General features: G+C 44.4%; 1 protein-coding gene across 3 annotated transcripts in view; it reads right to left on the minus strand.

The window, feature by feature from the left end:
- The window catches only part of LOC126993051 (protein SpAN-like), a 29,063-nt gene extending 5,102 nt beyond the window's left edge, over positions 1-23,961 (minus strand). Inside the window, exons 1-13 of one of the 3 annotated variants that reach the window (XM_050851856.1) lie at positions 23,878-23,961; positions 18,385-18,420; positions 15,455-15,490; positions 11,167-11,223; positions 10,399-10,585; positions 9,786-9,973; positions 8,915-9,118; positions 7,909-8,035; positions 5,369-5,503; positions 4,983-5,066; positions 4,365-4,530; positions 1,736-1,876; positions 1,088-1,580 (exon numbers count right to left, since the gene is read on the minus strand). In XM_050851856.1, coding sequence (XP_050707813.1) covers positions 1,088-1,580; positions 1,736-1,876; positions 4,365-4,530; positions 4,983-5,066; positions 5,369-5,503; positions 7,909-8,035; positions 8,915-9,118; positions 9,786-9,973; positions 10,399-10,585; positions 11,167-11,223; positions 15,455-15,490; positions 18,385-18,420; positions 23,878-23,940 — 1,917 coding nt within the window. In that variant the 5' untranslated portion in view covers positions 23,941-23,961. The remainder of the gene's footprint in view (positions 1-1,087; positions 1,581-1,735; positions 1,877-4,364; positions 4,531-4,982; positions 5,067-5,368; positions 5,504-7,908; positions 8,036-8,914; positions 9,119-9,785; positions 9,974-10,398; positions 10,586-11,166; positions 11,224-15,454; positions 15,491-18,384; positions 18,421-23,877) is intronic. The other 2 variants (XM_050851857.1, XM_050851858.1) reach the window with 2 other exon arrangements.
- Between the last annotated feature and the right edge of the window lie 1,129 nt (positions 23,962-25,090).

Below are 25,090 nucleotides of genomic sequence, written 5' to 3' on the forward strand. Positions count from 1 at the left end.
TGCGGGTTTGCTACAAAAATAACGTGGCACCTTTTATCACTCCGCTACTACGTCGAGTGGAATTATTATTGTGGACACTTTGTGAACTGCCTGAGTCATATTGTTAGTGGCGTGTTTCGAGGATATATATGTGTGTGTGTGTGTGTGTGTGTGTGTGTGTGTGTATGTGTGTGTGTGTGTGTGTTTACAGGAGAGGAGACAGCACAAGGGCACACAAAAAAGGAAACAATAAAAAAAATTAGCCCGCTACTCGCTGCTCCTGTAAAGAGTCCGAAGAGGTGGCCGAAAGAGCAGTCAATTACGTGAGAAGAGGTGTCCTGATACCCTCCTCTTGATTGTGTGTGTGTGTGTGTGTGTGTGTGTGTGTGTGTGTGTGTGTGTAAAATGCACTTGCTTATTTGAAAGTCTTTTTATTTATTTATTTATTTTTTTTACGTGTACGCCTATAGCGCCGGTAGGCTTGCCTGAGGGGCCTGGATGGTACTCGACCCCATCCCGTCATGGCGCAGGCAAGTGTTTATAGTGGCGCCATCTTCTCAGCTTCCAAGAAATGCGAGAGATATATAGTGTATGCCCTGACTACTTAGATATGATCAGCGTCAAGGCGTTTTATAACAGTAATTCTTGATTTGAACAATAAAATGGAAACGCAAGCGAATAGGAATTGCAGACAGAACAATGATCTTAGGCAGTGCACTAAGGGCCGCTTTCACAGTCACTTTGTTTGTTTTGATCGTTACCAATGGCGGCGATCGCGCTATAGTATTTCCACGTAAAACTGGCCGATAGGGTAATGGCGGCTGCGGGGTTAGCCTAGCCCCGCACCTTGCCACCCACTCTTAACACCTCTCGCTTCCTCTGCAGCCGCCACTACCCCATAGGATAGTTTCACGTGGAAAACTATAGCGTCGATCTCTGCCATTGGTAACGATAAAAACAAACAAAGTGACTGTGAAAGCGGCCCTAACTCGGCTTTCTTCTCCTCTGGTATAGAATATCATGTCTCGTAATATCATGGACGCCTTGTGACGCTGGAATGAGCTATTACTTGCCTCGCCCACCACGGCCAGAAAGGTAAGGCACATACCGAAAACCCTCGCACTGCGCAGTTGAAGTTATTCGGGTAGTTGGTGATGCCGAAGCCGGGGGAGGACCAGTAGAACACTCCGTTGACAGCCTGAATTAAACATCTAGGTGGTAGTGGGCTGGTGGTGGTGGTGGTGGTTGTTGCTGTGGTGGTGGTGGGTTCTGTAGTGGTGGTGGTGGGTTCTGTAGTGGTGGTTGTTGCTGTGGTGGTGGGTTCTGTAGTGGTGATTGTTGCTGTGGTGGTGGGTTCTGTAGTGGTGGTTGTTGCTGTGGTGGTGGGTTCTGTAGTGGTGGTTGTTGCTGTGGTGGTGGTGGTGGTGGGTTCTGTAGTGGTGGTTGTTGCTGTGGTGGTGGGTTCTGTAGTGGTGGTTGTTGCTGTGGTGGTGGGTTCTGTAGTGGTGGTTGTTGCTGTGGTGGTGGTGGTGGTGGGTTCTGTAGTGGTGGTTGTTGTTGCTATGGTGGTGGTGGTGGTGGAGGTTTCTGCAGTGGTGGTTCTGAAGAAATAAAAAAAAATAAAGGAATCGTTAGGACGTAAGATATTTGCGATCTACGAATAAACACAGGCTGATGAAGATACAACGCAGAAGGGTGATTCTACTCTTCACTGGTCCTGAGACTCTCCCATCCCTCTTTTTTTTTTGTCACTTACGTGCATCCCGGTTGCGGCACAAAGGTGAGTTGGGCAGACCATCCCCTGCGAATATTATTATTTATCGCCCTGAAGTATAAAACCATCTCTTGACCGGTTCCAGTGAAGGTCTGGCCTGCAGTGATGTCCGTGCCACAATACCTGCCGAGGATTGGAAGAGCTTGAGTGGTCACGGTGTCGGGACCCAGAAAACGAACAAACAGAAGAATGACCATAACAACACAGGCGTAAACATCTGACAGGACAAACACTAGCAAGGAGGGTAACAGATATACAACAGTGTAAACATCTGACATGACAAACACTAACAAGGAGGGTAACAGATATACAACAGTGTAAACATCTGACAGGACAAACACTAACAAGAAGGGTAACAGATATACAACAGTGTAAACATCTGACATGACAAACACTAACAAGGAGGGTAACAGATATACAACAGTGTAAACATCTGACAGGACAAACACTAGCAAGGAGGGTAACAGATATACAACAGTGTAAACATCTGACAGGACAAACACTAGCAAGGAGGGTAACAGGTATACAACAGTGTAAACATCTGACAGGACAAACACTAGCAAGGAGGGTAACAGATATACAACAGTTTAAACATCTGATAGGACAAACACTAACAAGGAGGGTAACAGATATACAACAGTTTAAACATCTGATAGGACAAACACTAGCAAGGAGGGTAACAGATATACAACAGTTTAAACATCTGATAGGACAAACACTAACAAGGAGGGTAACAGATATACAACAGTGTAAACATCTGATAGGACAAACACTAGCAAGGAGGGTAACAGATATACAACAGTTTAAACATCTGATAGGACAAACACTAACAAGGAGGGTAACAGATATACAACAGTTTAAACATCTGATAGGACAAACACTAACAAGGAGGGTAACAGATATACAACAGTTTAAACATCTGATAGGACAAACACTAACAAGATTAACAGATATACAACAGTGTGAACATCTGATAGGAAAAACACTAACAAGGAGGGTAACAGATATACAACAGTGTAAACATCTGATAGGACAAACACTAACAAGGAGGGTAACGAGGAGGGTAACGGAAAACAGATACCCAGACCCAGATACAGAAAACAGATACCCAGTAGGCGTGGTCAGAGTGTGTGGATGACCATTCAAAAGACTCTGAACATGTGACGTCAGTCGTGACGACATGCTATAAGCGAATAACTGAACAGAGAAGTCACTGTGGGAGTGTCTTAAGAGTGAATCACGAATAGCAGGAGAAGTAAACAATACAACATAATGAGCGAGCCAATGGTTGTTGACAGGAAGTATTGGCTACTGGTTATGTAGAAAATTAAGGCGTGTCAAGGATGTAGGTCCGCCTCGAGCAAAGAAAAATGTGACCTAGAAGTCGGTGGTATAAGCAGACTGAGCCTTGCTCTCGCTTCAAGCAGAGCTGCTCTACTCACTCAGCTGAGAATGGCTGTTGTGATCTTAATCGTGAGTAGAAATTCGAGGATCTAAGGGAAACCGACTGTATTGTCCTGGAGATTATAATGTAGGAGATGTGTAGTAGGATTGTGAGTGGGACAGGATTGTGATTATTTTATTGCGATGTAAAACAAAGGTAAAACCACTGGGTGTGGTATAATTTGGTGTTTCCGTGAATTGTAGTAGATTATACTATAGGAATGTATTATTAGGAATTGTGAGGAGAGTACATAATGATTGTGATGTAAGCAGAGAGATACAAACCACTGCTTGTGGAATGACGAGTGTTATTATTATTGGCAACAACTGGGCACATATTGTAGTATTATGTTTAAGGCATGTCGTTTGTCATATGTTGTATCCATTGCTGAATATGCCAGTGTTATGATCGTCTGAGCATAGAATATTGCGTAAGGAAATTACTTTCATTTAATTTTAAATAAATGTATATTTTCTTTTTCCCTTGTTTATCCCCGAACACCAGTCTCCAATAACAACTTAAAGCCGGATCACGCTACCAGGGATACGAGACGGTGAGATCATTTATGGAGTAATTAATGAGTGATAAAAGAGTTGTTTTAATACACGTTGATGCAAATAAAATAAAATATAAAGATACAAATAGAAGAAAAGGAGGGTCCAAAAACGGTCACCATCGGGCAAGTTTAGTGGCACAAAGGAATATCACAAACTAAACTTGTTACGTAATAATTAAAAGTGAATACGCCTTGTAACAGTAACAGTGGCAGCCTTGCTCGCCGTCACGGGGCAGGTAGGCGGTGGCTGAGTGGTAACGTGCTGGGCCCACATTCACCGCGTGATGGACGACACGGGTTCGAATCCCCACGCTACCACCTTGGATTTTTCAGTCACCGCCGAGTGGCTTAAAACTACCCACATGCTGTCCTGAAGACCACCCATCAACCCGGACTCTAGAGGAAACCGTCCAAGTGAATCAAGAACGAGTTCCGGGGACAGCATGAGCCAAGAGAAGATGACGCCGCTATAAACACCTGCCTGCGCCATGACGAGCTGGGGTCGACTTCCATCCAGGCCCCTCAAGAGAGCCTACCGGCACTACAGGCGTACACGTAAAAAAAAAAAAAAAAAAAAAATGGCAGAGCGAGCAGGGTCTCTGTATACTCACACTTCACCGTTGTACAAGTTGTCGGTTCTGATCTCCAGGCCATCAAAGTAGCAGCACGTCTCTGTAGTCGATCCGCAGTAGGGATTCTCTCCGTACAGGTTAAAGTCTGAGAAGGTCACTCTGGGCACGTGGCATGCGGGAGCTACAATCCACTTGACGCACTGGACTGGCGGGGCAGGGAGAACGGAACAGAGGGTGAACACACCACACAAAGGGAGCCCGCTCACACACACTGTGTCTGGCTTCTGTACAAGACACACACACACACACACACACACACACAAACCTCTCTCTCTCTCTCTCTCTCTCTCTCTCTCTCTCTCTCTCTCTCTCTCTCTCTCTCTCTCTCTCTCCTCTTCTTTTCTCCACCAACGTTGTAGTGCGAGAATGGAATAAGCTCTCGCCTTCAGTGGTCCAGTGTAAGACGATTGACTCCTTTAAAAACAAGCTCGACCGTCACTTCCTTCAACTTAATATCAACTAGAGATGAAATGCAAAGTTTTGGAGCCATCTGATTAATGTAGAAGCACTTAGGTTTAAGGACAGGCCACCTAGTCTGGACCATGGGGTCTGTGTGGTCTGATTTTCTATGTAAATCTATGTAAATCTCTCACTCACTCTTTGGGTAGTTGCTTGGATAGCCCGGCGAGGTGAGGGTGCCTTCCTGAGTTACTTTCTCAGTGCAGGAATTCGTCAACTCGTCTGTGGAAGACGAGGTTTGGTGTCAACAGTTATGCCGAAACAGCCTGATTTTGCATAATCCACTAGAAAAAGAACGATAATATAGTCACTGAATCATTCCAAGTTTTCAAAAAGGTTCGCTGAACTATAGATATAATTTAATGAGGAATTCTTGGACTACACTGTAATTGAAGATTGAACTGTTATCCTTTTTTATCCCAAGAGCCAAGCTATCGTAAGGTGCTTCCTCACTACAGAGGAACAAAGAGAACAAGTATTCTGAGAGCTCCAGAGACAAGGTGTGCAAAGGGGCGGCCAATCACCGTAGTAGTCTCCCGTCACCGTCTCACAGTTGGCCCCTGAGGTGCCCGAGGGACACACACAAGCGCAGCCTTCTCCATAAAACCCGCCGTTCTGGCAGGGGTCGGCGTCCACTCCGCAAGCAGCAAGCCACTTATCTTTAAAAAAATGAAAATTGTTGATCATTGTAGTTGGTGTTGACGGTCAAATTATTTAATACTAATACCTTACCATATGCATACATGTTTGTTACCTATCGCGATGGGATTTTTTCATCATGTAATTCAAAGTGCATGGTAAGTGCATGGATACTTCGCCGATGGAAACGGTTCGAAAAAGTAATGGTGGTTGAGGCCTGGCGAGTGTTAAAATAGGAGTGATATAAACATTATTTGTAGAAAAGATAAATTCCTACAATAAGTCCGAGTAAGCAAACGTGCTCATTTTTCAGTATAGGAAAGTTGGAAAGTTTCGTTTAGTCGGTGCAACATCTGTGGTCATATGCCGGAGAGAGACAGAAGGGGGAGGAATTATAGAAGGGAACAGATCCCAGGAGACGGGACACCACACCCGATTAATACCTGGTACCCATTCACTGCTGGGTGGACAGGGGCGTAGAGTATCGGAAAAGCCGCCCGAGTTTTTCCACTCCGCCCGGGAATCGAGCCCGGGCTCGGTTGTGAGCCGAGTGTGCTAGCCACTGCACCACGAAGCCCCCCTTCAGTATAGGAAGGAGTTCAAGTCACAGACAGGAGGAAATACAGACCAAGGAAGGCTGTGCCAGACATTATCAAAGAGAGGGACGAAGGAATGAAAATGCTGGTTAACACTTGCATAAGAGATTTGGCTAGGATAGGGGTGAGCAAGAGTTCAAAGTCGTGTGAGGCCGCGGAGGGGAGGAGGCATGCAGTTATAGTCTGTTCAGAGCATGAAGTCGGTTCAGGGTGGAGCTGGTATCGTCGTTTACCTCTAGCCATGCTGCCAAATCAACCTTCGTACATGCGTCTCTCTCTTATTTCACATTCATGTGCTAGTTGAAAGTGATATTTTATATATTATGTATATAGTAAAGGAAGCTACATAGAACAATGAGTGTCGATGTTTAGGATTATAAAAGCGATTTGTATAAATTCTGACATGTGGCAACGATTTTTTCCCATGGTGCCACGTTTTGGTGGTGGTGGTGGTGGTGGTCGGGGTGTCTCCTTAGGTCCCTCCCCCGGGTCGAGAGGGAGAGAGAGAGATATACAGGTGGGTTGTGGGTGGGTAGGTAGGGAGACGGTGCTAATCTGATAATTGGCGGTCGAACTGGCAGAGCCGCACTCATGGGAATTCAGGAGTCTGCCACACAATGAACCGCCTTCATGCTCTGAACAGACTTTTTTTTATAGCATGCCTCCTCCCCTCGCAGTCAGGATGAAAATATTGGTTGGGAACAGAGAGGCAACACTGCTGCGGAATGTAAATGATTGGAGACCAGGGGCGTATTTAGGACCTTGAAACATTGGGGCTTAGGGTCGTATTTTAAAACATTTCGTCGCCCAAGTTCACATATTTGACATGTCTTTCGTAGGAGCTGTAGGCCTTTCCAGGGGTAGTTTTATGGCCCTGGTGGTAGTTTGACCCTTCTTCTGTGCCATGAACCTTAAAAAACACTTATGAAAACCAGATTGATCCCCTCTTTGACCTTTAGAAATAGTTGATGTGAGATGCGATGGTGTCTTAGCCCAGCTCAAAATGGTGGGTGGTTGGAGCGAGAGAAGCGCGGAGTTTTTAGGGTAATTCTGAGGCCTCTCTGACAAACATTAGGGACAATTTGTGTTATTGTATTTAGCAGTAACACAGAAAATATGGCAAGTGTGTCATAAAAAGACTTAGAAGGTAATGATCAAATTATGGTAAAGCATAACCACATTTAAGTGGTTAAGACTGATGTATCATACATATAAACTTCAAATTAAAATTTATTTTTTCAGATACTTTTACTGCAGAGAACAGGGCACTAAAAACTGATGAAAAGCAATTGGCCGTGTTTACAATATACCATAGAAAAATAACGAACATTAAGTGAGCATCAAGTATTTAGTAATCAGAAACTACCATTTTTCACAAATTCATGTAGTATTCTATTAAATTTATTCTGTTACCAAGGAGATTGAAAACTACAACCCAGCACTCTTACACTTAACTCTCTTGTTTTTTTGCCTGGAAAAAAAAAATTGTACGTGGAAATTAGAACTCCAACACGTTCAATATAACACCCTTTTTTTTATCAATAGGAAGATTAAGCAATTCATTTTGTAATTTATAGTAATATTAATGGCAGCCACAACTTAAGGGAAGAACAGTGACCGTATACCACAGCATAGCATGTCCACGATCTTCCAAAGCTACGGTAGATTTCACCGAAGGACGAGGGTATTACTCACCATCATCATCATCAGCAGCAATAACAAGAAACAAATGAGAACCACGCCAGCGGAAATCGGGGTTTGACTGAAGATCCACGGAAAATTTGCCCAGTGTAATAGTAGCCCCTTAATTACTCATATATCATACTCACCGATGCAGCCGTACATGGTGTTGGCCAATAGTATGTCCCTGTGAGAGAGTCCCGTGCGCTGGCCGATGAGCTCCTGCGCCAAGGGATATAGGGTGGCGATGGTCGTCTGGCCGTTGTTGGTGAAGCCCTGAAAAATGAGTCAAGGGGGAGTCTGCTGCGGGGAGTTAAGGGCCAGTTCGACAGTCCAACACTCTGTGCCGATTTCACAGTCCAACACAGTGTCTTCGTAACAGCCCGAACCAAACTAGAGAATCCCATACAATCCAAAATGGGGAGGTCTTCGATGCCACACTAAATACACAAGACTTCCTGTATAGTTTCATGAAATTTGTGAACTTAAATGTAAACACCAGACACTATACAAGAAAATTTCGAAGGCTCTGCTATTGGTTTGGGAGCTTACTAACCCATCATGGGGAACTGTGAGACTGGCCCTCTGTCATTGTTATCGCCCAAACTAAACCATATCCACTACAATGATCCGCTATTTCTACTCATTACATGATATACTAGTAAAGAGATTTCCTGTGTAGTTTCCTAAAATTCCCTCCACCTTTTTATATCAACTAGACCTACAAGGAATTTTCGTCGTATTTTGTGTTTAGTTGGGGAAAAGGAAAGTTTGGTTTAGTCGGCGCAACATCTGTGGTCATATGCCGGATAGAGACAGGAGGGGGAAGGAATTATAGGAGAAGGGAACAGACCCCAGGAGACGGGACACAACCCCCGATTAATACCTGGTACCCATTCACTGCTGGGTGGACAGGGGCGTAGGGTATCAGAAAAGCCGCCCAAATTTTTCCACTCCGCCCAGGAATTGAACCCGGGCTCTCTCGATTGTGAGCCGAGTGTGCTAACCACTGCACCACGAAGGCAGGGTAGGGGACCTCACAAACTTGCTGTATTTGACTGTAAAACTGGCCCAAAGACGACGAGACGTTTTACAATAAGGGAGCGTATAGTCATCATGATACGAAGGAAACCATACTCATGCAAAGTCCCTCACTGTAGAACCATAGTGCATGTCGGATGAGTAGTCGTATGGTATGCCGTAGGTGTTGACCACTGACGTGCTGTACTTATTGAAGTTGTTTTCCTTGCCAGTTTGGATGTTGCCATAATTGATGACCACATAGTCGTCACGGTCGGGGCGACTCTGCTCGTGCACGAACCCAATGGCGTGGCCGATCTCATGGGCGACGGTGCCGAGCTGACCCGCGTCGAGGAGAACGATGTTATTAAGACTTTGTCAAGCCTCTGGCAACTAAATAACTACACACACACACACACACACACACACACACACACACACACACACACACACACACACACATATATATATATATATATATATATATATATATATATATATATATATATATATATATATATATATATATATATATATATATATAGATATATATATAAATGCATGTAATATGATCAAAATAAAGACAATGATAATGATATCAATGCCAATATTGATAATGATAATAACTACCATTATTTTTGTTACTGTTATTCATCATTATCTCATCTCTTATTATTACTAATTATTATTTAGTTATCAATGGTAATGTTTTTGTGGTGCTGTCATCTTCTGTGCAAACAGCTGCGACTCCTGAATTTCATTTACTTTCGTATGGTTTCTTAATAGAGGAAGGTTTCTAGGAGAAGACTTCATGGGAAGGTTTAATGCAAGGAATCAGTAGAGGCATGGAAAGACAGTTAAACCAAGTGGCATAAGTTTTAAATGTTGAGGGAACAGAGTATGTCATGGGAGCAGAACCAGTGTAGAGTGAGCGGTATTAGGGAGTGCAGTATGGTAACTATATAATTTATTGTGTTACGACATAATATTACCATAGTATACTTACTTCTTTGCAGCCACTTCCAATGGAAATGTCTTGTCCATTCTGAGCCAGCATGCCGACATACGACCAGCATCCAGACCCTTCAAAAAACCTGACGTGCCGTTGAGCGAGGTTGGACGTGAGCTGGAATCTGATGCAGGTGTTTTGCTCCCAGTGAGCAATCCCTGCATTTATGGCAGCCACAGTGACGGCTGAGTCCGAGGTGAAAACCGAAAACATACATTTTTTTATGGTATAAAGAAAGAGACTGGCCGTGTTACTGAACGTATATAATCGAGATTTATAATTCAGGTTCTTTTGAGTATGTTAACACATCTCGATAGTAGGCCAAATACTCTTAGGATCGTATTACAAGACATTTCGCCTCCCAAGAACACATATTTGACAAGGCTTTCGTGGGAATTGTGGGCATTTCCAGGAGTAGTTTTATGACCCTGGTGGTAGTTTGACCCTTCTTCTGTATCGTGAACCTCAATAAACACTCATTAGAACCCGACTGACCCGCTCTTTGGGCTTTATAAATAGATGATGTGAGAAGCGAAAGTGTCTTGTAATACCGACCATCCTGTACGCTCGTCTTTGTCTGCTTGTGAATGGAAACATAATTTTTACATACAATCGGTAGTATCGAGGTAGTAGGGCACGGTGGGGAAGCCGCCCTGTTCAGGCCAGCGCGCAGAGAGGTCTGCAAGGGCCTTCCTCTCCCTGACCGCTCGCCACTGGCTCTCCGTCAAGACCATGTCTCCTTCAAAGACTTGGTGGCCGTTCACAACACTAGGATTGGTTTCCATGAAGTCTCGTGTCTTAATGAAAAAAACGGAGGAAAGAATAAAAGAGTATTCGGAATAGCTGACAGGAAGAAAAGAGTGATGAAACTATTTGGACGGTATTATAAGACAGTTTCTCTTCTCACATCAGCTATTTCTAAAGGTCAAAGAGGGGATCAATTGGGTTCTAATGAGTGTTTCTTCAGGTTCACGGTACAGAGGAAGGGCCAAACTACCACCAGGATCATAAAACTACTGGAAATGCCCACAACTCTTACGAAAGCCTTGTCAAATATGTGAACTTGGGCGACGAAATGTTTTAAAATACGACCCCTAGAGGGCCGTATTACTAAACATTTTGTCGCTTAAGTTCACCTATTTGACAAGGCTTTCCTAGGACGGTTGGGCATTTCCAGGAGTAGTTTTTTTGACCTGATGGTAGCTTGTCCCTTCTTCTGTACCGTGAACCTAAAGAAACACTCATTAGAACTCAATTGCCTCCCTCTTTGACCTTTAGAAATAGTTGATGTTAGAAGCGAAATGGTCTTATAATACCCACCTGTACAGTGTGTATTGCGGAGTACTTACGTATTCATTATAATTTTATTCAGACTCACCAGATCTCTCATTTCTGCTTTGCCATCCGGTCCCTCGTGGCCTTTGTCATCACTCCCCTATAGAGAGAAAAAATATATTTACATTAGTGCAATATAAAGGTGAAGTTAAAGCTGGGTGCATCCACTATAGCTGAGCGTGGCTGCGGTGCTCAACTCCATCGCTTCCTTTGAGCCTGTGGTGGGAAGCTAAGTCTATATACACCAAGTCAAGTCATACGCAGGTTTGTGGGAGGAGACACGGCCGAGGCGTGGTTTATGCGTGACACTGCTTGGAGCCAAACTATAAAAGAATTATAGAGAATGTAGAAACAGGGATTTAGAGAAAACGAAGAAAGGCGGACTAATTTAAATCAATCACTTCAACATGCCCTCCCTCACACCCCACACCGCCGTTTGTAGGCATTGAAATTACAGTCACGCACAATAAAAAGACATATTTTTTCGTCAGTGGCTTGCCTGAACGCGCTGTGAAAGAAGGCGAGAATGCACATCCAGAGTGCACATACGGCCCCAACTTTAGTCACCACTGAACTGGCGGGGATTTTGGGGGGGGGCTCCAAGTGACGTCATCCCGCTGCTCCGCCCCAAAACCGCCTCCTGCGCGTACCGGTCGCAGTTTTGAAGCAGTGACTTGACTTGGTATATATAGACTTATGTAGGAAGAACTCATTACCGGGGACACGGGCCAGTATGAAGCCCGGTATTTCCACAGTTTATGTTCACCAGGTGTGCCCAGGTAATCATTTCTCGATCAGCCCGAAAAGAAGGATGAACAGCTGGGTGGAAAAAGTTGGAAAGTTTCGTTTAGTCGGCGCAACATCTGTCATCATATGCCGGAGAGAGACAGGAGGGGGAAGGAATTATAGGAGAAGGGAACAGACCCCAGGAGACGGGACACAACCCCCAATTAATACCTGGTACCCATTCACTGCTGGGTGGATAGATGCGTAGGGTATCGGAAAAGCCGCCCAAATTTTTCCACTCCGCCCGGGAATCGAACCCGGGCTCTCTCGGTTGTGAGCCGAGTGTGCTAACCACTGCACCACGAAGCCCCCAACAGCTGGGTGGGTTGCACTCGTTTTGTCCGGGCTGGGATACGAGCCCGGGTCCGCAGATTCATAGCTAAGCACGCTAACCACTGCACCTGTAAGTGGAATTCAGAGAAATAAGTAGGTGAGGTTATCCAGTGCCACACAAAGGTTATATGTGCACATTAGGTTTCTCCTTTGCCTTATCTGCTGCTAAGAGTGATCCCTGGTGGATAACCCACTGCAGGGCCTGAGGCTTCTCCGCGACAGTAGGAATTTGATTTGTCTGATTATTATTATTATTTTTTTTTACATCTTGGTCTATAGCGCCGGTAGGCTTTCTTGAGGGGTCTGGTGGTCGGCCCCAGCCCATGGACGCAGGCAAGTGTTCATAGTAGCGACAACTGATCTTGGTTCATGCTGACCCCCGGAGCTCATTTTTTATTTCCTTTGAAAGTTGGAGAGTTTCGTTTAGTCGGCGCAACATCTGTGGTCATATGCCGGCGAGAGACAAAAGGGGAAGGAATTATAGGAGAAGGGAACAGATCCCAGGAGACGGGACACAACCCCCGATTAATACCTGGTACCCATTCACTGCTGGGTGGACAGGGGCGTAGGGTATCAGAAAAGCCGCCCAATTTTTTCCACTCCGCCCGGGAATCGCTCGGTTGTGAGCTGAGTGTGCTAACCACTGCCCCACGAAGCCCCTATTATTTCCCTTGAACAGTTCCTCTAGAGTCAGGGTTGATAGGTGGTCTTCAGGACAGCATGTGGGTAGTCTTAGGCCACTCGGCGGTGACTGGAAGATCCCAGGTGGTAGCGGCGGACTCGAAGCGGCATCATCCAGGACGCGGCGAATGCGGGACCGGCACTCTAACCACTCAGCCACCGCCTCCCCCCCTTTGTGCTGTTTGTGATTCGTATATGAAAGATATATAACTAAGAGTAAGCTGATAGGACGGTTATTTCTTATGTTAGATCTTTCCTTACTTTCAAAGCGCTTCGACGGTCTAGGGGTTAGCACGCTTATTTTTTTTTTTTCTACGTCGCGGGCTACTGCGCCGTTAGGCCTCTTCCCGGTGGGGCCTGATGGTCGACCCAGCCCGTTCTGGCGCAGGCGAGTGTTTATAGTGGCGCCATCTTCAATTGGCTCATGCTGCCCTCCCGGAGCTCATCTTTAATCCTAGAATCTAGAGTCCGGGTTGATAGGTGGTCTTCTGGACAGAATGTGGGTAGTTTTAAGCCACTCGGCGGCGGCTAAAAAATCCCAGCTTGGTGGCACCGGGCGGGGATTGAACTCGCGTCCTCCTGAACGCGGCGCCGTCACTCTGTCGACTCAGCCACCGCCTCCCCATGAATCCGCGTACCCGGTTTCAAATTGACTGGGCAGTCGGCGCACAACCCGCCAAGCTGTTTATTCTCCTTTTCGAGCCCAATAATCGGGTACCTGGGAAGGTAAATTGTGGTTAACCCGGTAGCAGCGACGGGCCAAATTTGTGGCTTTACCGTGTACCAGCGATGGGCCAAATTTTTGCCATAATATAAGCCCCCCAAAATAGATGATGCATAAACTGGTCACAAATGCATTGATATATATTATGAAATGATTTGCGTGAGTGATGATTTTTTCTCATTTTTCTCATTCAGAGGGACCTTTAAGAAACATGATCCCCGCAGCTACCACCGGGTTAACCTGGATGTCATACTGGCCGTGTGTCCCGGGGTAATGGGACCCCCCCCCCACACACACTACTGGCACTAGGGCCAACGTGACGGCCTCCGTAAGTAGGGCGATTTCTCCTAACGTTGCCTTTTCTGTGTATATTGGTGCCTGCATGTCCCAGTCTTATGGATTCTTTTATGATTTTATCATACCATTTTCCAGCTTTTATTTGCAAAAACTCGACACTCATTCGATCTTTCTCGGAAGTTTTCCACACCCGAGGTACGACGCGCCCCTCGGGAGTGCCCCAATGACTGACTGATACACAGAAGGGTCCGAGGGGAGGTGCTGTAAGCTTCCTGAAGTCATTTGTGTCCTTACACTCTCAGAGGGTCGTATTACAAGACATTTCACTGCCCAAGAACACACATTTGACAAGGCTTGCGTATGAGCTGTGGGTATTTAAAGTAGTAGTTTTATGACCCTGGTTGTAGTCTGACCCTTCTTCTGTACCGTGAACCTGAAGAAACACTCATTAGAACCCGACTGACCCCCTCTTTGACCTTTATAAATAGCTGACGTGAGAAGCGAAAGTGTCTTATTATACCAACCTCTGTGTCCTCTTTCTGTCTCAAATATCACCAAGGAGTAGCTGAGCATACTCTTAACATCTTTTCTTTCATTTACTGTTGTCATGTCCTTTAAAAGGTTACAAAATATATTACTTTATACAAGTTCTTAACACTGCCTAGATCTTCCGACCTTAGGCAGGGATGAGAAGTGTCTTAATTGGATCCCACTTCAGGTGACGACCAAAAGAGGTGTCTTGATGGATCCTGTTGTTATTGTATCCATTTTTTTTTACGTTCGCAGTCCACACGAATTTACATTTTGTTGAGCATCATTTATTTTGTAAACTTCATCTTCTTTTCCCAATTGAGGCATACGTTGTTAGGATACTGCCGATTATCTAAGTACCGGTACTGGCGGCACTATGTGTACTGGTACTGAAGTGATACTCGAAACTGGCGCCACCAACAGGTACCGGTACTGGTACTGCCGGTATCTGAGTTTTCCGAACTGGTATCACCGGTATTCAAATTAACGGACTATGCGGATAATATATGTCATATAGATCTCACGGAGTAGTCGCTGGTTTGACACAGTCATCCCAGCGACACACTTATTACCAAAGGCCGCCTCTTCAATCCGCCTCTTCAAGTTACTGATCAGTGTCCATGTCCCACAGCCTTAGAGAAAGACAGGAAGCACAAGGGACTCAAAGATCCGGATCTTAGTCCTTCTACACAGGTATCGACAGCGCCAGACACTCGCGCTGAGCGAGTCCATAACACCGTGGGCCAGGCCGATCAGCCGCAAGACTTCCTGGCGAGACTCATCGTTGTTCTGTACTACTCCACCAAGATATGTGAACTTTTCCGCGATCTCATTGTCCTCGCCACACGCATGAACAGACTGTACTGCTTCATGTAGCAAGCCTCCAAATACCTGTACCTTGGTCTTGGCCCAGGAGACCTGAAGTCCCAAGTAATAAAAGCAGCACTTAAAAAAGTGAAAATATTGATTCTGTACTTACGTCAAGAATGATTGGAGTCGCCGCGCGCTCCTCGTCCTGTTGGAAAGAAAGAGGCAGTGCATCTCTCTCTCTCTCTCTCTCTCTCTCTCTCTCTCTCTCTCTCTCTCTCTCTCTCTCTCTCTCTCTCTCTCTCTCTCTCACACACACACACACACACACACACACACACACACACACACACACACACACACACACACACACACACACACACACACACACACACACACACACACACACACACACACACACACACACACACACACACACACACACACACACACACACACACACACACACACACATGAGATACATACTCCATAAGAGGAAGGAATAAGTCTTAGTAAATGGACAGCATCTGGGATGGGAAAACATCTGGTGGAGACGATACAGAACGCCTAACCTCGTTGAAGTTGATTTAGTAAGAGATGAGCAATTTTCAGATAGCGAGTTGAGGATTGACCGAAAGGGTTCAATGTAAAACAAAATGTCAGTTGAGATATATCGGATAATAGGGGATAGGTGTTTGAAACATTGTCGAATTTAGAGGTGGAGAAATTGAGTTTTCGAGACATTGAAGGACACCAAGTTATCTCTACCCTGCTCAAATATGATACCAAGGTCTCAGTTAAGCGTTCTGCAGCCTAAAGGTCCGCAATACCTGTTTAAATTATCTTCTGTTAAAAAATATTGGGTAATCGGGGTTGAGTAGTCAGGGAGGGGTGGCTGAATGCTTAACCGTCAACGTGAAGGCGCGGCGTCCAGGAGGAAGCTGGTTCAAGTTCTGCCCGCCGCCACAGCTGTGAGTTTTCAGCCATCGCCGAGTAGCCTAAGACTACCCACATGCTGTCCTGAGGACCACCTATGAGCCCGGACTCGAGATTATCTCTCTAGAGGGAGGCTCAAAGATGACCTCCGGGGGGCAGCGTGAGACAAGCAAGATGGTATACCACTGTAAACACTTTCTTACTCCACAACGACCTGGGGTCGACCATCAGGCCCCATCAAGAAAGCCTACCGGCGCCATAGGCCAAAACATATAAAAAAAGATGCAGAGTAGTCTTTGCCGGAAGGTTGGATATCGAACAATTTGTTTTAAAGAGATCATTAATGAACAAATGAATAAGTGGGAGATAGAACAGAGCCCTGTGAAACAGCACTGTTGATAGGTTTAGGGGAAGAACAGTGACCGTCTACCACAGCAGAGATGGATCGGTCTTAAAGGAAACTAGAGAAAAAAGTACAGAGAGACGGATAGAATATGTAGGAGGGTAGTTTAGAAAGCAAAGATTTATGCCAGGGTCTGACAAAGGCTTTCGAGATGTCTAAGGCAACAGCAACAGTTTCACTGAAACTGCTAAGAAAGGATGACCCAAAGTCACTTAGGAAAGCAAAGATCACCAGTTCGTTGACCGAACCTTGCCGAACCCACACTGGTTATCAGAAACAAGATCACCAGTTCGTAGACCGAACCTTGCCGAACCCACACTGGTTATCAGAAACAAGATCACCAGTTCGTTGACCGAACCTTGCCGAACCCACACTGGTTATCAGAAACAAGATCACCAGTTCGTAGACCGAACCTTGCCGAACCCACACTGGTTATCAGAAACAAGATCACCAGTTCGTAGACCGAACCTTGCCGAACCCACACTGGTTATCAGAAACAAGATCACCAGTTCGTAGACCGAACCTTGCCGAACCCACACTGGTTATCAGAAACAAGATCACCAGTTCATAGACCGAACCTTGCCGAACCCACACTGGTTATCAGAAACAAGATCACCAGTTCGTAGACCGAACCTTGCCGAACCCACACTGGTAATCAGAAACAAGATCACCAGTTCATAGACCGAACCTTGCCGATATATTATTATGATTATGATTACTATTATTCTTATCATTATTATTATCATGATTATTATTATTAACTTTACTATGATTACTGCTATCATTGTTATTTCTATTTTCCTTTTTATTTTCAATCATGCTACTTTGTTCATTTGTCTCATTCATTTCATTTCATTTTCCATTGATGTATATTTTCAGCTCTAGGGCTGCCGGGTACTTCATGCAATAAACAGTTTATTATTATTATTATTATTATTATTATTATTATTATTATTATTATTATTATTATTATTATTATTATTATTATTACGTCCAGGACATCTGCACCAGAACTGACAGTAGCGCCATGTCCAATAGTGCATTTCCCTATTGTCAGTAGCGTTTTGTTCCCTCTAACATAATTTCATAAATAATTTCATATCGTCTATCTGTTCTATCTGTATTTCCGACGCCCTGTTCCCTCCAAGGGGTGGCCGCAGCAGAAGTGTCTCCCTGTTCTGGCACTCCCTCTCAGCACACTCCATCCTGCTACTTCCTAATCTTGCTCCAGTGCTCGCTCACCCTATTGATCCACTTCACAGGTGTTCTCTCCCTGACACCTCTTCCCTCAATCCTTCCCTCATAAACTCTCTTCACAAATTAACTCTCCTCCATGCTCATCACGTGTCCAAACCGTCTCAGCGCACCACGCTTCACTCACTCGACCACTCTAAAATTCATGTCTCACAGCCTTAGGAAATGACAGGGAGCACAAAGGATTGGAAGATTGGGAGCTTTGTCCTTCTATGTATACAGGTGTCGTCAACGCCATACACTCCTGCTGAGCGAGTCCATAACACCGTGGGCCAGGCCGATCAGCCGCAAGACTTCCTGGCGAGACTCACCGTTGTTCTGAATTACTCCACCAAGATATGTGAGCTTTTCCGCGATCTCAATGTCCTCGCCACACGCATGAACAGACTATACTGCTTCATGTAGCAAGCCTCCAAATACCTGTACCTTGGTCTTGGCCCAGGAGACCTGAAGTCCCAAGTAATAAAAGCAGCACTTAAAAAAAGTTAAAATATTGATTCTGTACTTACGTCAAGAATGATTGGAGTCGCCGCGCGCTCCTCGTCCTGTTGGAAAGGAAGAGGCAGTGTATCTCTCTCTCTCTCTCTCTCTCTCTCTCTCTCTCTCTCTCTCTCTCTCTCTCTCTCTCTCTCTCTCTCTCTCTCTCTCTCTCTCTCTCTCTCTCTCTCTCTCTCTCTCTCTCTCTCTCTCTCTCTCTCTCACGCACGAATGTAGACAGATCAACATTGTTTATGATCGATGACACTTTGCGTACCAGGAACAATGGCATAAAACTCAAATGTAGACAAGTAAATTCAGACTGTACCAAATTTTTCTTCACCAACGTTGTAGTGCGAGAATGGAATAAGCTCCCGCCTTCAGTGGTCCAGTGTAACACGATTGACTCCTTTAAAAACAAGCTCGACCGTCACTTCCTTCAACTTAATATTAACTAGAGTTGAAATGCAACGTTTTGGAGCCATCTGATTAATGTAGATTCACTTTTAGGTTTAATGGACAGACCACCTAGTCTGGACCATGGGGTGTGTGTGGTCTGATTTTCTATGTAACTCTATGTAAAATCTCTCTCTCTCTCTCTCTCTCTCTCTCTCTCTCTCTCTCTCTCTCTCTCTCTCTCTCTCTCTCTCTCTCTCTCTCTCTCTCTCTCTCTCTCTCTCTCTCACGTACATTACGCGTCCTTCCTAGGTACCCGTCCCTCCCTCTCTCTTTTCCTTCATACACTTTCATTACTTTCTCCATCTCATCCAGACCCACTACATGCACCTCTTGTATAACTCATGTCCACTGCACGTATTTTTTATTGTTGTGCTGCATTCCATGTCTCTGATCCATATGACAGAGTTGGCAGGATAATACTGTTACCTATTCACTTTTGTACCCCCATGCTCATACTGTTTCCTCTCATAACTCTCCCCAACACACTACTACCTATCTGCCCTTCCCTGCTCTTTCCCTCACCTCACCTTCCATACCTACAAGCGCATAGCTGGGCACGATAACAGAAAACCTTATTCCCGATAACCGGTAACTGATAATGGAAAACCTTATCGGTGATAACCGATATTCGTTAACTGGAGACACAAATATAGGCGATAACCGATACCCGATACCCGATACAAATTCACAATTCCGATACTAGCTAGCGATAAGTCCGATAGGCGAAAACGATACTATATTGATATTTCAAATAAAAAAACATAGATGAATTCAAATTTTCATTATCTGTATTTTAGAAAACTTACAAAACCTGAAAACCACACGTTGACACGAACCTATGGACAGTAATACTACAAACGCCTGAACCGGTGTTGTGTTATTTGGCGTCCCCACCGTCAAAAGCTGGCGCTTTTGTTTACAAACACTGGTCTCTCGTGAACTGCGCATGCTCAGACCAGCAAGCGTAGACCTGTACAGTCTCACAAAGCTTTTTAACCGTAATTGAGAGTTGCTGGAAGGCTGAATCAGACATACAGTACCACTACCACCATCCTCGCTGTTTCTAGAACGACACTGTACGAGTTGTATTTATATGTACAGAGTGTAGTTCTAGAAACAGCGAGGATGGTGGTACTGTATGTCTGATTCAGCCTTCCAGCAACTCTTAATGCGTTAAAAAGCTTTGTCAGACTGTACAGGGCTACGCTTACTGGTCTGAACATGCGTAGTTTACGAGAGACCAATGTTTGTAAACAAAAGCGCCAGCTTTTGACGATGGGACACCAAATAACACAACACCGGGTGCCTTCAATACCATGGCATGCTCACACAAACGAATATGGAATATCAAATTTGAGGCAGTGAATAATCATTTTTGGGGCAAAGTTAAATGATTGTTCTCTTTGATATATTAATTTTTGAGTAACATAAAAAAAAAAATAACCTAGTGTTTTAATGGTGATCTAAGTATGAAATCTCTTCACCGAAGATATTCCATACCCCGAAGTTTTTTCATACAACACCGGGCGCCCGGGCCACGCATGCGCAATAGGGAGGAGACTTTTTTCTGAGAGGCGGAAAAAAGTAGCGATTATCGCTAGTTTGGTTACAAAAGTAACGAAGATACCGATATATATTTAAATAAGTAGCGGATGGCCGATAACCCGATTTTGTTATCAGCGATAAAGTATCGCGATAACTTATCGCGATAACGCCCAACTATGTACATGCGTATATAAAAGTGTCCTTAAATATTTAAACTCAGTACTCTTTTCCCCCAGGCTTATCCTACACTTATTCGTTTGTTTGTTTGTTTGTTTTTTACATCAAAGGACACGGCTCAAGGGCAACAAAAAGAGTACCAAAAAAAAAGCCCGCTACTCGCCGCTCCCATAAAAGATAAAAGTAAAGAGTAGCCAAAAGAGAGGTCAATTTCGGGTGGAGAGGTGTCCTGATACACTTTTCTTGAAAAAGGTCAAGTCATAGGCAAGAGGATATACAGACAAAGGAAGACTGTTCCAGAGTTTACCAGTAAAGGGGATGAAAGAATGGAGATGCTGGTTAACTCTTGCACAAGTGGTTTGAACAGCATAGGGATGAGCAGTATAGTGATGAGTCGTGTGCAGCTGGGCCGCGGAAGCGGGGAAGGCATGCAGTTAGCAAGTTCAGAAGAGCAGTCAGCATGAAAATATCGATAGAAGATAGAAAGAGAGGCAACATGGCGGCGGAATTTAAGAGGTAGAAGGTTGTCAGTAGGAGGAGGAGAGCTGATGAGACGAAGAGCCTTAGACTCCACTCAGCCCAGGAGAGCTGTGCGAGTCGAACCACCCTCTCACGCGAGATGCATACTCCATACAAGGGCGGACAAGGCCCCTATAAATGGATAGCATCTGTGTGGCGGAGAAGAACTGGCGGAGACGATACAGAGCGCCCAACCTCGAGGAGGCTGCTTTAGTGCGAGATGTAAAGTTTCCATTTAAGATTTTGAGCTAAGGGCAGACCGAGGATATTTAGTGGTGAAGATGATAACAGCTAAGTGTTGTTGAAGAATAGGGGATAGGTGTTTGGAAGATTGTGTCAAGTTGATAGGTGGGAAAATTGGGTTTTTGAGGCATTGAAGGACACAAGGTTCATTTTACCCGAATCGGAAATGATAGTAAGGTCGGAGGTTAAGCGTTCTGCAGCCTCCAGCCTGGAGTCTTAAAATTCCTGTCGAGAAGGTCTTCTATTGAAAGAAATTGAATAATGCAGAGTGGAGTCGTCGGCGTATGAATGAATAGGACAGTTTGTTATGGAAAGAAGATCATTGATGAATAACAGGAAGAGAGTGGGTGATAGGACAGAGGCCTGCGGAACACCACTGTTGATAGGTTTAGTGGAAAAACAGTGACCATCTACCACAGCGGAGATAGAACTTCCGGAAAGGAAGCTGGAGATAAAGGAACAGAGAGAAGGATAGAATCTGAAAGAGGGCAGTTTAGAAAGCAAAGACTTGTGCCAGACTCTATCGAAAGCTTTCGATATGTCTAGCGCAACTGAGAAAGTTTCACCGAAACGACTAAAAGAGGATGACCAAGAGTCAGTTAAGAGAGTAAGAAGATCGCCAGTAGAACGCCCCTTGCGGAACCCATATTGGCAATCAGATAGAAGGTCAGAAGTGGAAAGATGCTTTTGAATCATCCGGTTAAGGATTGATTCAAAAGCTTTAGATAGACAGGAAAGTAAAGCTATAGGGCGGTAGTTTGAGGGATTGGAACGGTCACCCTTTTTAGGCACAGACTGTATGAAGGCATACTTCCAGCAGGAAGGAATGGTAGATGTTGATAGGCAGAGGCGAAAGAGTTTGACCAGACAGGGTGTCAGCACGGAGGCACAATTGTTAAGGACAATAGGAGGCACTCCATCAGATCCGTAAGCCTTCTGAGAGCTGAGGCCAGAGAGGGCATAGAAAACATCGTTCTTAAGAATCTTAATAAAAGGCATAAAGGAGTCATAGGGGGGATGAGTGGGAGGAATATGCCCAGAATCGTTCAAAGTGGGCTTTTTACAGAAAGTTTGAGAAAAAGAGTTCAGCTTTAGAGACAGATGAGACGGCGGTGCTGCCGTCAGGGTTAAAGAGAGGAGGGAAAGATGAAGAAGTGAAATTGGAGGATATATTTTTGGCTAGGTGCCAGTAGTCCTGGGAAGAATTAGAAAAAAGCAGGGTTTTGACATTTTCTATTTATGAAAGAGGTTTTGGTAAGTCGAAGAATAGATTTTGCACGGTTCCGGGCAGAATATAAAAATTGTGGTTAGCAGGAGTGCGAAGGCTCTGGTATCTTTTGTGAGCTGCCTCTCTATCTTTGACAGCACCAGAATAAGCGTGATTAAACCAAGGCTTTTTAGCATGGGGAGTAGAGAAAGTACATGGAATGTGTGCCTCCATTCCAGAGACAATCACCTCTGTGATGCGCTGGGCACACACAGAGGGGTCTCTCTCCTGGAAGCAGTAATCACTCCACGGTAAATATAAGAAGTTCATCCTCAGGTCGTCCCACCGAGCTGAATACGTGTAGGGTGCTGAACCAACTGCTCTAGATCGTTGAGGAAAGCAAAGTTGTAGGCTTGTTCACCAGGCTGGTCAGTGAAAGAAGATGAAAGTCAAAGCTGGTGGTGAACATTGAAATCTCCTAAGATGGAGATTTCAACGAAGGGAGACAGAGTCAAGATGTGTTCCAGTTAAGAGTTCAAGTGGTCAAAGAATTTTACATACTTGATACAGTTAATTGAGAAATAAACCACACAAATTTATTTAGTAATAGTGACAATGAAGTCTTAGCCAGATGATGGAAAATTATGAAGTCTAGGTCATCACAAGAGCATGTGATGTCGTTGCGTACGTAGACACAACATCCAGCTTCGGATTGAAATTTGGGATAGAGATAGTATTAACAGAGTAGAGATTACTGTCAGAAGCCGCCGAGATCTGTGTCTCGGTGAGGAAGAGAAGGTGAGGTTTACAGGAGGAGAGATGATGCTCCACAGAATGAAAACTGGAACGAAGACTGCGAATTTTGCAAAAGTTGATATATATAAAAAAGAGGAGCTATCAAGACGCTTCTCAGATCGAAAGCCAAAAGGGGAGTCCTCTCGGGGGCATTTGTGCTCCCCCCCCCCCCTCTAAACGGGAACTCTGAAGCATTTTCTAGTGAAGCAATCATAAATTTTGAAAAAAAATAAGAAATGGTATGCGTTGCTTCATGTATGTAGTGTTAAGTGGATAGTAAGATGATTTGTCTTTAGAGAGCATTCTGAACTAATCTCTGGTGTTGATGAGACAACTGGGTAACCGAAAGAGAGGAGATAGGAAGAGTCTTTGGTGGGTTGCAGCACACTCCTCGATTCCCGTAAATAACTCATCGAGAGTGGCATACGCCTGTTTCGGTGGGGTTTTTCCTACGTACTCACAGTGTATACATTATATATATATATATATATATATATATATATATATATATATATATATATATATATATATATATATATATATATATATATATATATATATATATATATATATCACTTACCTTCGCGGAAGCAAGAGCGAGGGTGCAGAAGGCAAATGCCAGCCAATACATGTGACGGCCCATCTTCTCCTAACGATCCCCGGAAGAGGAATGGTGTCATCCAGCTCTCAGCCTGTCATTATATAGCCATAGAGTTGTCCCTCCCCGATACCCTCGCCCCCCGGCACGCACACTCCCGCCATCAATTCCACGGATTCAATTTCAGAAACGTGCCTGCATTTTTAATTCGTTCAAGACCTTGAACCGAAAGGCTAAGTTTAGTCTCTCTCTCTCTCTCTCTCTCTCTCTCTCTCTCTCTCTCTCTCTCTCTCTCTCTCTCTCTCTCTCTCTCTCTCTCTCTCTCTCTCTCTCTCTCTCTCTCTCTCTCGATGATGTTGAAATGTACAGCGTTTTAAGGCAGTCACTTAATAACAGCGACTCACTGATATTAGGAGACTTTAACCTCCCCCATATCGACTGGGCGACACTGTCAGGTACAGAAGGAGAGTCACATACAATGACTCGACAAACTCGACAAAATAACATACTGGACCTTGTTATAGCGACCCAAGATAACCTTGTCAGTAATGTCACGGTAGGAGAATACCTCGATTCTTGCGATCATAGATTAATGCGCGTCGACATTGGAGCTCAAATATCAGTGACTGAAAATAAAGTAAGGGTGCCCAATTTCAAAAGAGCAAATTTCGTAGAAATCCGACAAAAACTAACGGAAATAAAACTATCAGATGATGGCAACGTAGTGGAAGCCTGGCTTAGCTTTAACAATCATTTACTCACTCAGCAGAACACATTTGTCCCCTTGTGCGAGAAGCGAAGTAACACTAATAAAAGCCCACCTTAGTTTAATAGCGAAATTAAACATTCGGTTAATTAAGGAGAGAAAATTGTCTTACAGGTTAAATAAAGAACAAAACACGCACGAAAACATAAGACTATACCATGAAGCCAGGCGGCGAGTTAAAAGATTAGTATGTCAGGCAAAGCGTCGATATGAAGAAAACATTGCAGCCAACTGTGAAAATAATCTAAAATCTTTCTCCATGTATATAAACAACAGGAAGGCGATCAGAAGTGGAATTGGACCCCTAATTGTGACGGCGAATTAGTGATTGAAAGCCACCACTTTGCAAACTTGTTAAACAAATATTTTTCTCAGTATTATTACTAAAGAATATAATTATATAGTAGTCGTACCGCCACCACTACCAAC

Source organism: Eriocheir sinensis, unplaced genomic scaffold (genome assembly GCF_024679095.1).
Source record: "Eriocheir sinensis breed Jianghai 21 unplaced genomic scaffold, ASM2467909v1 Scaffold547, whole genome shotgun sequence".
NCBI lineage: Eukaryota > Metazoa > Arthropoda > Malacostraca > Decapoda > Varunidae > Eriocheir > Eriocheir sinensis.